A 15,056-nucleotide genomic window follows, 5' to 3' on the forward strand; every position below is an offset into this window, starting at 1 on the left:
CGTTAATTTACTTTATTACTGTTAACGTATTAAACCGTATGTTATGACATTTTTTTCAAAATGTATCAAAATATTATAAGTTATAATTATGAAATTTGTAATTAAATACGGGAATATTGTTACGATTTCGCTAATTCGGAGCCTCAGTGATCGACACTTCCGACCCCAACCCTTTCAAGAGATTTATTATGCCACTGGGACTACGCATTACAGTAATAGACTAATAGCAATAACAGTATATAATACCTAACAAAATTATTAAAATAAAATACAGCAGCAATGTGGTAGGTATATAGTTTATTAGCCAAGTAAAAATGATAGATGCACTACGTCCACGCGCATCCGTTATTGTATATCAGAATGTTTTGTCACGTAAATTTAGGTTTACGTATCACCCATAATAATATATTTATATTATAGTATACTGCAATATACTATAATAGTTAAATAGTCTATAGGTCATAGGATTTAAACCGCATTGTGTTTGTGTGTCATACTACATTAAACTACTATAGCAGTCGTTGCAGTGACGTATTTCACAGGACAGGATGCTTGAAGAGTTAAAAGATTATTATATTTTGTTTCTTATCTATGATGTATGGGTATTGGGTACCTACAGATAATCTTATAAAAACGAATAATTCAATAATCCACGATATTTGTCACAGGCTCACAGCACTTATTATTAAATACTCATGCATATAGTAGATTAATAGATTATACTATTGTTGGATATTTTATAGAATTATTGTTCATATTAGCTTTTTGTGATTTTAACCTAAATTATAAGTTTTAACTATTTACACTTTACAAACCTTAGTTTTTGTTTTATGAATTTTGAGTATAGTTTATTATAATTTTCAATCAAAAAAGATCTATCTTTTTAATGTACAGATAGTACATTGCTATTTACCCATTACCTAATTGTCCGGCATCTATTGCGGTTTTTTGTCTATTCAGTTGTACATAGGTACATATATTGATTTATAATATTTGTAGTCATAGTTATAGTTGGTACATACTTAAGTCGACTGTGCATTCTGCATATAATTATAATATAATATGAGCTTGACGAGTGATACGCGTATCACACCATCTGACCATCGTGTCATATTATTATACCAGTACAAATCATTTCCGGTTTCGTGAAACGAGTTTGTGTGGCGCTCGTGTCAGATGCGGTTTTTATTTTCGTACCAAGTTATTATTATTATTAATATCAATTAAATCGATAGGCGACGTCGCGCCGCCGGGAAGCTACCGATGCCGTCACCACTGCCTTTAGCGGAGGGAGATCGACGCGGCGGTTGTCGTGAACAGCTGATCATACGCACGCGCCTCAGCCGCCGCTCATGCGACGGCGGGCAGTCAGTCGTCGTCGTGCCGTATTGACGTTTGTGTTTGTGAGCTCGGCTCGGTCGAAAATGCGATTGTTCATTATTCTCATTAGACTTAAATAATAATAATTTTTTAATAACGTTTTAATATTTACTTACCGTTTATTTATATTTTAATTGTGGGGGTGCTACATCATATTTTTATTCACTTGAACTGTTTATATATTTTATTCTATTGCATACAGTTGCATTTGTTTTTTATCGGCGTTTTTAAATTATTCGATTTTTACTTATTGAAATATCAACGACAACTGTTCGTTACACAACACCTATATCAACGCGTTTCGGCGTCAACGGGAATTGGTTATTTGCGTATACATAAGCATTTACATATTATCATACGACAACGACAAAGACTGGCGGTTATGTGCGACCGGCTATGAGTTCGCCAAAGTCGTCGGACAGGAAATCGGGTAGGAAACAGTCGTTTTCGCACCAACGATCCTCCAATGAGGACATATATCAGCAGGACGAGTACGACACTCCGGTAAGCGAAATTGATTTTTGATGTTTTAATATTATTACCAGTTTCTTATATTAATATATTACCACACATAATACATAATATAAAGTGTAATAAGTCGAGTTAGTAGCTATAATATGGTTTATGCAAGAGTTATAAGTGTGCGGTGATTGTCGACGCGCGTGCAAACTGCAAAATATAGTCTCTGTTTATAGTGTTTATACATTGCACTCGCGACGGTCGATAATCGTGTCATGCCACAAAGTTGTCTATATTTAGGTGTAGATAAGCCGTTGATAACTTATCAATTATTGTCATATTACGTTCGATATGAATTGTTGCATTTGGGCCACAGCTGACGGTTTTGATTCTTACCGAAATAATATTTTAATAACTAGAGTTCAGACTTTCAGAGTTGACATAATAATAATATATTTTATTATTATCAACTATGTAGCATTGACTATTGAAGGTATACCTAGGCAGATGTTTGAAAATGTAAACATTATTATGCCATGTTTATTAATGCACTGTAACCTACGTTTAAACTTTATACTTAATAGGTACCTATTATGTTATTCGAGTATTGAGAAAACGACAATAGACATCGTTTTACTAACATAGTTTTCCACCTGAATACATAATTTAAATATATCATAAATACATGTTAAATAAGGTGTTACATGTTTTCCATTGTAAATAGAGATTTTTGTCGAACTTGTTAGGAAATTGTTAGTTAGTTTTAAAACAATAACAAGGACAATAAGGAAAGTGTAATAATTAATTAAACTGAAAATGTAAAATAAAATATCAGAGCTATTAAAAACTTTTATTTAACCTATATAATAGTATGGAATTTGATGATTTAAATTTAGAGAGTACCTAATCAAATGCATAAACTATACTACGATTAACTATATAAATATGTAAATTGTTTATAATACACATTCAATTTCAATTTTTTATGTTGGTTCTTTTAAATTCTCTAATTGAAAAAAATAATTATTAGTACATTTAATAGTTTAGTAAACAAAAAATTAGTTTTAATCAAATGTTAAGCCTTTGTGCTTCCTAGTAATAATTTATTATGTAAATTAAAAATTATGCAATTTTTATTGCTTTATAGTTTTATTATTTATGTCGTACTAAAAAAGTTGCACATCGGTAGGTAAAACTATAAATTTATCTTTAGGTTCAAAATATTATATTGAAGATTTGTGTATATTAAGTTTTTTTATTTTTGATATAATAAAATTTTAGATTTAGAAAGTATCATGTTATAATCATATTATACAGTATCTTTTTAAATAGTTTTCAGGGTTTGAACGTGTTTTTTTTAATAAGAAATTAACAAAAAATCATCTAATCAATTAAAATATACTTTACTAGATTTTTGTTATATTTTCTTGGTATATATACTTCTTATATGAAATGCAATACATTTTTTTTTTTAAGTGTCTTGATAAATTTGATGATTCTTAAAGTATCATACTTTAAAATAAATCAGATTTGATACACATCATAAATGTATATAATTATTGTAATTCCTGTGTAGTATAGGTATAATAATTGGTACCTATAACTTATATGGCTATATAATATATTTAATAAGTTTGGTAGTATTTAGAATTTTGATATTGGTATCTGGTATTTTTTTACCACTGGTATCTATGGTATTATCAATAATACAGTATTTTCAATCTTTTTAATTCAGAAAAATTAATATTTTTGATACTGTGGCGGAAGGAGTTTTTAAAAAAATCAAAAGGTACATCGAATAAAAAAGTTTCTAGTTGCACTAGAATCTAGAAATCTATTGAATATAACCTTTAAATTGAGGACAGACATGTATATTTATATTGTATATGTTATTACGGTAATTACCAAATCACGGTATACCAAAAATAAAGTTATAATTATAATTAATCTTATAAAGTTATAAGCTTATCGCAATGTTATCAGACGCTTAAAATAGTTTTAAAACTCGCCATTGTCTTACATCAATTAATTTGATATTGTTTTTTATAATTATCAATATTACAAAATCATATTATATTATAAACCATAATACATTAACTAAAAACAATAAAAACACTATATTAAATTTATTAAATGTAGAACTATAAATATATCATTACATACATTTTTGATTTTTCTTGCTGAAATAAGGCTTTATTTTTTTGTGGTAGACTAAATATAGTGCTGCACTGCTGCCTTATGTAGTCATGTAGAATTTTAGTTTAATAAAAGGGTGGTCTTAGGTCATTTTACATTAAATATGCACCCTGTGTATGACTCATTGTCATGGTTTACTATAGACACCAATATAAACATAACAGACATTAGTTTTTACGCCAATGAAAATATTGTATAACATGTACGTGTAACTCAAATCATACAAATATATACATAGGCTATAACCCATACAAGTAAGGTATCGGAATACAAAAATTACATAGTACCTATAATAAAATGTAATATTTTTAATTTACTGCAGCATTCGTGATAATTTAGTTTGTTTTAATAGCTTATATAAATATTATTAATTTACAGTTTAATATTGTAAAAACTGTTATATGTACAATAATACATTTTATATTTTATCAGTACTATCAATAAATAGTAAAACTTATTTTTCAAATATTTTAATAAGAAATTAATCAATTTTTTTATCTTAAGTAGTTTTATTTTAGTATTATAGATATTGAATTCCTAGTTTTAGATGAGTAATTATAATGGGAACAAAGATTTACTGAACAAATATACTCAAAAGTTAAAATAACATTAATTTTCATCTTTAATTTTGAAATACTGATATTTAATTATTTTTGTAGTGTTTATTTATTGTGTTAATGTAAATAAAAACCTAATTAAAGTATTTTCTAAACATAAGCTGTAAAAGATAGTTATTGTATGCATGAAAATGGTTGCATTAGGCATATTATAATGAGTAGTTTAATTTCTAATTGTTACCATAGTGTAATGACGTTCAGTAGACGTGAGTTCATTAAAAACAAAAACTGCAAAATAAATATTTTTTTCATTGTAACCATGTTAGCCAAACAAAGTTTTGTCTTAATTTTTTTTTTTTGATAATCAAATTCTTTTTTTTAACTAGTTTTTTTTTAGCTTTATGACTAAACCATTTATTAGTATATTTTAATTTTTAATGGTTAATTAATTTGAGGTTATAATTGCATAATATATATATATAAATGTATTATTATCTATGACATTTAACATTATTCAAATTGTCATTTCTGTAGTTTAAAATAATACTTTCAAGGTTATCGTAGATCCAAAGTTTTACGAGTTTTAATTTAACTTTCATTCATTTCTGAATTAATTTTATTGCTATATAAAATATTTAATAAAAATGTATGTTGAATTATTGATCATTTAATACTACCATGCAGATATGAAATAATTGTATGAATGTGTTAAACCTTGATGAACATCATGACGTGTAAAATATAAGTAATAAATACAAATATTTTATTTATGATAAAATATTAACACTTTTAATTAAAGTGTCTATTTGATATTCTTAAATCTGAATAAGAAATAATTATAATTATTATAGGTACCTTTAGGTTTAAAATTTTTTTTAAAATTATATTATAAATTTTATTTAGAAGTTAACTAAATCTCGAATTGTATGTACACATTGTGTTTATTGAAAATATAACTATAAAAAGTGTAAAAACTTGAAAAGGTTAGCATATAATATGAAAATGAAGAAAAATGTAATATTCAAAAGTTTAGACAATAGGTGTTCGTCATACTTGAATGTTTTATTGGATTTTTCTTACAATTTATCTATAGCTAATATAAGAGAAAAATTAACATATATATTTTTTTATAATAAGTTATATGTAGGGACTTGAATAATTTTCAATTTTAAAATTTCAAATTCATATAACTCGTTTTAACATAATTTAAAAAAAACTCCTATAAATAAACTTAAGTCTGTAATAAAAATAATCAGGTACGTAGATTTGATATGTTATTACGCGCATATCAGACAGTGATACTTCAGACATACGGGCAATCTTGATGTTTACAAGAAAACATATAAATTATTACATATAAAACATTATAAATTGTACAAAATTTGTTATTTATACCATGAATATTATTATTATGTATTTCTTTTTATAAATGTGGAAACTGGAAACAATTAAAGCCACAAAAAGGATGATACAATGTTTAAATCTATAATGCTATATAATTATAAGTTATAACTTATCCAATAAACTCGAAATCATTAAAATACTTGACTTTTCAAAAATAAAATTAGATTTTTGTGATGATACCTACATTTATTATTTGATATTGAATAAATATTATCATACTTTTTTTTCGTAATTGATTTTTAATTTAATCAGCCATATGTTCATATACTAGGTATTTATTCACACAATTAATTTATAATTTCCATAAAGTTAAACAATAACAAATTATGTATCTACCTATCTACGTAAATCGAGGAATGTAACAAAATAGTATGTTCTCCATATTCTTCTAACAAAAACACCCAAGTAACTAGATCTATAAAAGGCTATAAGCTCAATTTTAATGTATACACGAGGAAAATTTCTATTCTCCTAATTTACAGCCAATGTTTTACTTTCTATAAACTATAAAGGTATAAAATACATGTTTTTACAAAAACTAAAAAAAAACAACCAGAAAAAATACAAACATTTAAAATATTATTGTAATATAGTGACCTTGGTTATTAAGAAGGTAGATCGTCTTTGCTCATTGTGTACAATGATTTATCATTGAATTCAAATTTAACACATTTATTAAAGTGACTTACTCAATGACGAGTACATTCACATCTAACGTACAACAGACCGGTTACCCATATTACGGGTTTATTTTCATCAATATTATCAAAAAAATATTTTGTTTATAAACTTTTTTAAATTTTGAATTTTTACTGCTAAAAGAATTATTTTGTTTAATACCAATAAGTAACAAATAAATATAAGATTTAAATCGTTTTTTTTATTAAGTTCTTGTACTTTATTAAATTTTGGAATTATTTAAAAATTGTTAAATCCCTACTGATAATAGCAACATAATTTGATTTATTAGCCCAATACTAATTCTCAAATACTGAAATATATGGAAAATAGTAAACATTAAACCTTATTTTGTTTATAATTAATTCATAAAGAGGGTGTTAGGGTGTACAACCGAAAGATTCTATGAATACATTATGTATTTTATTATTTTTTTATGTAATTAGATTTTACGTAATTTCAAGTAAATCCTAACAATTAATTATTGGTCTATAGACTAAAATTATATAAACTAATGTGCATGTATATAAGGTAGTTGATTATTAAATAAGTTAATTTATGAAATATTAATAACTAAGCCTATGTATAATAATAATTATATTATATTATATAGTAAGCTATGTAAGCACTATCATATTTATTACTTGTATCAGCCAACCCTCGCCCTTTTCCAGTTTGTGTAATTTATTGATATAGGTATCAAAACTCTAGATATGTGTCTATATAATACAACATAATTATACTATGAACTTATGGCCATTGATGTGACATATATATTATTCTCTATCTTAAATTATATCAAGTTAAATACTTAAATCTAGTTAAACTATAGGTCTACAGTTAATATTGTATATAATTAAATGCCATAACATAAAAATAGAGAGCTACTGAGTACTGAGAAACCTTGATTTGTTAATTTTTGATTCTATTCGTGGGAAAATTAAGTTATAGTTCTTTTAGTCAATTGGCAAAATGACACACCCATATGTATTTATTTATATTTTGTATGTGCTTTCACTTACTTACGATCGTCTCTAACGTGCAATTGACGAAGCAATTAACAATATGCCAAGGACTTGATAGATTTTTGTCATTGCAGTTTTACTGAATTGTTTTCTTAAATCTTATGGTGCTAAATGTTGTGTAATTGATGGTTTATTATTTTTTTCACGTCGAGCGCTTTTTACACATATTTGGCGTAGTAATTTTAAAATCTAAATAACTTTTTGTTGACGAGAAAATTGAAAACTATGTAAATAAAAATTGTTAATAAATATTATAATGATACTATTAATATAAGTTAAAATATAAATAGGTAGGTACATTTTTTATTTGGTTCAAATAAAAATAAAAGCTGTACAATTATTGTTGTTAACCACGGACAATGACTCATAGTGTTTATAGTAATTATTATCTTTATGACGAAAAATTAATACTGTAATAGGTTTTTTTATTAATTTTTTAATACTTAATGATGTATGTTACCTATGGAATATCTATACCAATGGCATCAATTACAGTTAATATATGAATAATAAATAAAATATGTATATGTATATATAATATAGCTACAAGCTAATTTTAAATTTAACAACTGTTGTGAACTTTAGATTCTAAGAGAAGATAAATAAGTTATGATATTGTATTGGTTTTACTATTCAATGATGTGTATTATTTAGTTTTTTTTATATGTTGGTCATTACGTTTTGGAGTGAAAATTTTCTTTAATAGTCTAAAAATTTTATAGTGGTTTCTAGTTACTAATTTGATTTAACTGGTTATTTGGGAGATATAAAGTATACTAAAATCTAAATATTGTTCTCAATTGTTGAAAAAAAGCTAACAAAAATAAAAACATTGTAAAACGGGATTATTTACACAATACAAAAAATTACCTTGAAATTTTCAATATAGTATTTTTTAGACACAATAGAATTTTCAAAACACTGGCTGTTTTTGAACTATATGATTTAGAAAGCTGAAATTTTTGATTTTAATTGTTTTGTTTCGATTTATTTTGATACAATTTTTGGTTCTAGATTAAAAAGATTAACATTATATAATATGAAGTTCCTTATAAGATGTTTTCGTATGAAGTTAATAATATCAAAAATATAGTCGCGATTTTTTTTATAAATATTTCATTCAAATTTTGACAAAAATTGATATTTAAACAAAAAATAATGATTTTGTTATCTATTTTGTTAAAATGTGCGATTATATAACCTTAAAGGCCTTCCATCATAACATTTTCAAAATGTGTGTTTTTAGCTATTTACACCGTCGGTATATTGACTAGTATATTATATTATATTCTTGATAAATATTATTCGAGATATTATTATCTATTAAATTAATAAAACTCAAATAATGTATAAAGATAATAAAACATCAATTAACTATCTATTTGTATCTCCTTCGATCAGAATCTTCATTACTTATTTCGTATATTATAATTTATCAATTAATTAAAATTAAACACATTCGTTATTATGTCCTGCTCAATGACAATGTACACTCGAAATCTACCATGCAGCAGGTGTGAGATTATTCTACTGGTTTTAATGTGTGGAAAATATATTTCCGTGAATTAAAGTATAAGTACCTATAATACTAGTTATTACTACTTAAAAAATTATTTCACGTTAGTCTATTATAATTAACTAAACATTGCATGAGAAGCTGCGTTACCTCAAATAGTCATATCGTATTATCTTAAAATAGGTCAATTAAAGTTTTACTAATTTATTTATTGTTGGTAATTATTTTTTCTAAACTTTTGAAATATTAAAAATAATTCAACATATCTACCTAGTATTCCTCAGTACAAGAAACTATTTACAATCAAAAATACGAGTATAATAATATATATTTTATAGTAAGCCATCAATGTTTTTTCGGAAAATAAATGATATTCAGAATAAATAATTTTTTCATTGTATGAACTTAGACATAAGTAGTAAAGCTATTTAATATTTACATAATATTATTATGTAATTATATTTAAATTATAAAAAAGGTAGTATTATATTATATTGTATATTGTTGCATACTATTAAGCAGGCAGGTCAACGCAGTACAGCTTTTTAGTGTTTTATTCAGGATTAACAGTTGATATTATATTTGTGGATGTAAGTCCTTTAATTAGATGGTTTTTATATGATTTTGAGTTTCAAATTGTATTTGTTTGTAATATGCTTTAGCTACATTATGACTAAAGAGATTTCGAGATTATTATGATCATTATGTGTGTGAACTGTTTTGATGGTTTACAAATTGATTTGATAAAAATTTCATGTATTGATGTATTAGTAGTTTGGTTGTTAATTTTGCATGATTTGAGTTGGCTTACATAAATGTAAGCACAAGGTAAGACGTTGGTCGATAGTAATACCTAAGTAACGGATACATTGCTTAATTAGTATATTAGAAAAATAAGTTTACAAAGAAATACGTGATGGTAAATATTTTTTTTGATGAAGAGTGAAGATAGAGTGTTTATTATTTATGGATTATGATTCATTTATTTACATATCCTATTTCTTGAGGATGAGATATTCTCAAATTAGTACTAGGAATCAGTGTCGAGGTTGTTGCTATTAGGCTATATCATAATTATCGGCAAAGTCACCAAAAAGTGTAGTAGGTACTGTAGATACCTAGTCAAGTATGTAGAGTGAATGGACCAGATATGAAGACAATAAAAGAGAAGCAGAGCCTGACGATCGCATCATAAAATTATAAAATATAAATATATTTATTTTTATCTACTTACAGTGAATTTAAAAACAGTTTTTTTTACATATTTTAAAAGTTTTAACTAAGAAACGAATTTATATTTATTGTTTCAAAATAACAACTCTAAAATATTCAATAGCTTGTACAATTATTTTAGTACTTTGTATGACAATAAATAATATAATTATTACTATAGTATCCATATAACGTTTAATATTTAAAGTTATTCTATATTTCTATTATTGTTATTTATTATATTACTTTAAATTATAAATCATAATGAATAATAGTTTATTTTACAATAATAATAATTAATGAAAATAGATCATTTTCATTGTTAACATTGGAATAAAATAAATAATAATAGCAATGTACAACTTAACCTATAGAAACTATAATTAAATAACTAATAGGTGCGCTTTTATCTACTATTATTATATATAATAAGTAAATCAATTATACAACATAATTATAACATATGAATTCAAGTAATTATATTCTTAGTTTTAAAATAGAAATGTTATATAGATAGTATGTATTTTCATACAATGCATTAAAATAATTATGACTAAACTACTGAATCTTAATTTTTTTTTTCAATTTTGTCTTGATTAAATAAAACGAATAAAATATACTGAAAATAGTTATCTTCGTATTTATTATGACTGCAGAATTAAAATTATTATTAATTATTAGAGCCATGTGTTCAAAACAATAAAAACTTGAATTATTTTTGAAATTGTTTACCCTTCTATGTTGTTGTAATAATTTTTTAATATTTGTTTTAATAAATTCTAACTTCTTAATTTTAATAATCGATCAAATATAATATCTTTACCAAGCAAAATTTAATATAGTCTTTAGAAAAAGTGGATAGCTATATTTGATTTCATTGTGGCGATTATTGTTATATTAAATTAAGTATTTTTTTATAATCTATATGATTATTTTTGATGAATTAATTTTGTTGAAGGATAATTTTACAGACTGAATAGTATTTATAAAGTATAATTTTTGAATAAATGACCTAGATTTTTGCTAATAATAATTGTATCTTAACAACGGTTACCGGTATTTTTCCCGGAGAGAAAATTTCCTGAATAATAAAAATGTTAGAAATTTAAACATTATTTTATACAATATAAGATTATTTATATACATTTACGATTTTGACAATTCATCCGAAGAACTTCTTCCTATACTGGAATATTTAGATAAAAACTATGACTTTGGCGTGACTATAGATGTAAAAGAAGAATAATGGTTAGGTTTCCATCAGACATTTGGGAATCAATTTCTAAACAACTCTTAGTCTTATGTGCTTATTTCACAACAATTTATTCATTAAATAAAAACTACAACTATAAAATAATATATTTAAAATTTAAAATTTAAAACATGGACCAAATTGTAATATAATAGTAATACGTAATATCTATAAAATTAATTAAATGTTTTACTTCACTGAAATAAAAAAATTATTTTACAAAGTTTATCTGTACTTTACATAGTAAAAAAATAATCTAAATTCTTATAAGTTTAAAAGAACTTAGAACTTAGAATTTAATTTATTAAATATGTTATCAAATAACATACCTTGTATGTATAAAAAATCAGCACAATCTGAAATCTAAATTCCTTGTATAATTATGTCTAAAAATATATATCTTATATGTTTTGGACATTAAAAATGTTAATTCTTTTTAAATTTTTAAAAATATAATTTGAATTTGTTTACTGAAAAAAACAAAAATTTATAAATATTAACACGTTGTTTGTATAAAATACATATTTAAATTTTTTATTACTGCTATAGTTTTAGTACTGTAAATTAAGTATAGTAGATATATTTTATATTATGTAATTTTAAAAATGTGTATATACTTACTTTCCTTGTAATTTTAAAACTTCACATAGGTATATAAATATATATCTGTAAGGCCTCTTATGAACTTGTTCATTGAGATTCATTATCTTCTAAATAAATAAATAAAATAAACTTATTTGATTGATTTACAAAAAACTACAATGTAAACGAAAGGTGAAAATTCAAAGTATACTTACAATAATAATAAAAATGGTTGGATTGTGCAAGAAGCATCCAACAATGAAATGCACTTTTTGTGAGTAGCGACACAAATATTTATAAAATTATGTTTTGTGTAGTTTTAATAAATAATAATTTTTTTTAACTAAATATTTTTTCTGAAAAAATATTATTCAAGAAATATACCATACAGCAAAAAGTTGTTCAGAAATTTTGATTCGAGAAAAAAGGTCAGACGTTACAGTCTTACATCTGATTTGATTTAAATTAACATTTTATTTTTCATTATAAAAAAAAAATAGCCGTCATTTTTAAATCATATATATAAGATCGCAAAATCTATTTCCAAATATTTTGACACAAGATTTTTTGAATATCGTATATATTAGCTTTATAATTTGTCTATAGTGTTTGATAAGTTGATATTATAAAATATGCTTAAAAATCGTATCCATATTTAGATTTTGAACATCTAAATTATTAATAAAAGTTAGCTCAATTCATTGATTGATAATTAAAAATTAAATTATGGTGATACCTATAATATTATTGTATGATAAATTAAATGTTATTAACATCCGACGAATTAACTTTTACTAAACATAAAACATTAGTAAAAAGTATATTTTTGCAATTTTTTACATAGAATATATTTTACATTACCTATTCGGAGTTGACTAAAAATGAAAAACACCGTGAACATAATCATTATATTGACGTGTGGTCTATAACTATAACTATCGGCTTAAAGCAATAAATTACCTTGTAGTGAATAATAATAAATTATGAATACATATTATACTCTTTATTTAAAGACTAAGACGAACATTTGTGAAGCTTATTTTTTTTAGTAACATTTTAGCCTTCAATTTTGTTTACATATACGTAGTAGCTACTATTATAGTAGATGTTTAAAATGTAGTGGAAATATGCGATTTGGTTAAGGTCACAATAAATGTGTATTCATTACTTTTATGTGCTCGGATTATTGTGAAAGAAACATTATAATGTGTAATACTATACTATTATATATATATATAATATTTTTTTTTTTATCAAATATGAAACAATGCATATCAGTTAAATAATATTAAGATATTTTTACAAATAGAAAATATGTTTGGATTTTTTATTTCTTTTAATTGCAACGTATAATTAAGTGTACTATTTGATGTTTTAAAAGTATTTTTTAATGTATTTTCTATATTTTACACTCTACTATAATTTTGATTACGAATATTATAATACTATTATTTTAACCTTCTAGTGTTGATAAAACCATATAATATAACATTATTGATATTTAGAAATTGATGATAATATACAGACATGCAGTCAGTACATCGCAAACATTTAGTGCTCGAGTATAAATGTTTTTAATTACATTATTTTAAAGTTACTACAGTACTATAGTAATAGATTTTTTTTTATTTAGGTATAATTTATTTAAATATCTGTAATTAAAAATAATTGATATTATATTTACAACGTTCCTAATAAGGATATTATTTATTCTTGAAATATTATTATTATCATGTTTATTTCAATAATATTTTGTATAGGTACTAATAATTTTTAAACATTTGTTATAATAATGTCGATGATAATAATAATAATAATCTTATATATTATATATTATCTTTATGATGCTACTCAATTTATATTATATTATTATTAATTATTATTATTGTTGACAGTCATTGTTTATTGGTTTGAATTATCACTGTAATATGCTGTATCAGTGTTTACAAAGCAAAGCTCAGATTTAAATTTTTAAATTTTAAATTTTTTTCGAGTAATATTTGTACTGGGTTCAATGCAGCCAATCAAAAAACGGTTTGATTTGGTAAAATAGCAGTACCGCCAGTACCGATAACAATAAAATTACCTATGTTTTATAATCGCTGCGTATCGGTACCACGGAAACGGTTTGTTAAACATCGCAGCTGTGCCGTTATCATAGGGTAATTTTGCATAATAATATGCAGGCGTAATTATAAACCTCGTAGAAATTGAAATTTAACACTTTCTCTTCCGCGGTGGCTGACCGTGGCGAGTGTGACACTGCCTTCTATATTTACACGCATGTATAATACTTACAATAAAAAGACAACAATACGAATATGACAATAATATATGATATATATTATACGTAGTATCAATGGCGTAGCTAGGGGTTGTTTTGGGTGTTTAAGACCCCCCCCCCCATCAATCGTATTTGTGCAAAAAATATATTGTCTACCTATATGATTCAGATGTTTACAAAATATGTTGTCAAATAGTTCTATTTTTATTTTTTTAGTTTAATGTTAAGAATGAAAATTGAGGACTACAATAGAAAGGCCTCAATTTTATATTTAAATTTTAAATATAAGATTAAAATGCTTCCTTAAAAAATCCGGACTATTGCGTCCATGCGTATATTGCAATACTGCAGCATTATAAATAATCGTGTTTATTATTTTATAAAATTAATGACTTATCTTATTAAAATTATGCATTTTTCGGACCGGAATACAGGGTTGAGTGTATTATTGTATAATAACAACGATACGATTTCCGCAACTTGCGGGGACGTTTAAATTTAGACTACGTTA

General features: G+C 24.2%; 1 protein-coding gene across 2 annotated transcripts in view; it reads left to right on the plus strand.

Moving 5' to 3' along the window:
- The first annotated feature begins 1,364 nt into the window (after positions 1–1,364).
- The window catches only part of LOC113552675 (filaggrin-like), a 35,547-nt gene continuing 21,855 nt past the window's right edge, over positions 1,365–15,056 (plus strand). For both annotated transcript variants that reach the window (XM_026955523.1, XM_026955526.1), the window contains exon 1: positions 1,365–1,884. In XM_026955523.1, the coding sequence (XP_026811324.1) occupies positions 1,777–1,884 (108 nt within the window). In that variant the 5' untranslated portion in view covers positions 1,365–1,776. The remainder of the gene's footprint in view (positions 1,885–15,056) is intronic.

This window comes from Rhopalosiphum maidis, chromosome 1 (assembly GCF_003676215.2).
Source record: "Rhopalosiphum maidis isolate BTI-1 chromosome 1, ASM367621v3, whole genome shotgun sequence".
NCBI classification, from domain to species: domain Eukaryota; kingdom Metazoa; phylum Arthropoda; class Insecta; order Hemiptera; family Aphididae; genus Rhopalosiphum; species Rhopalosiphum maidis.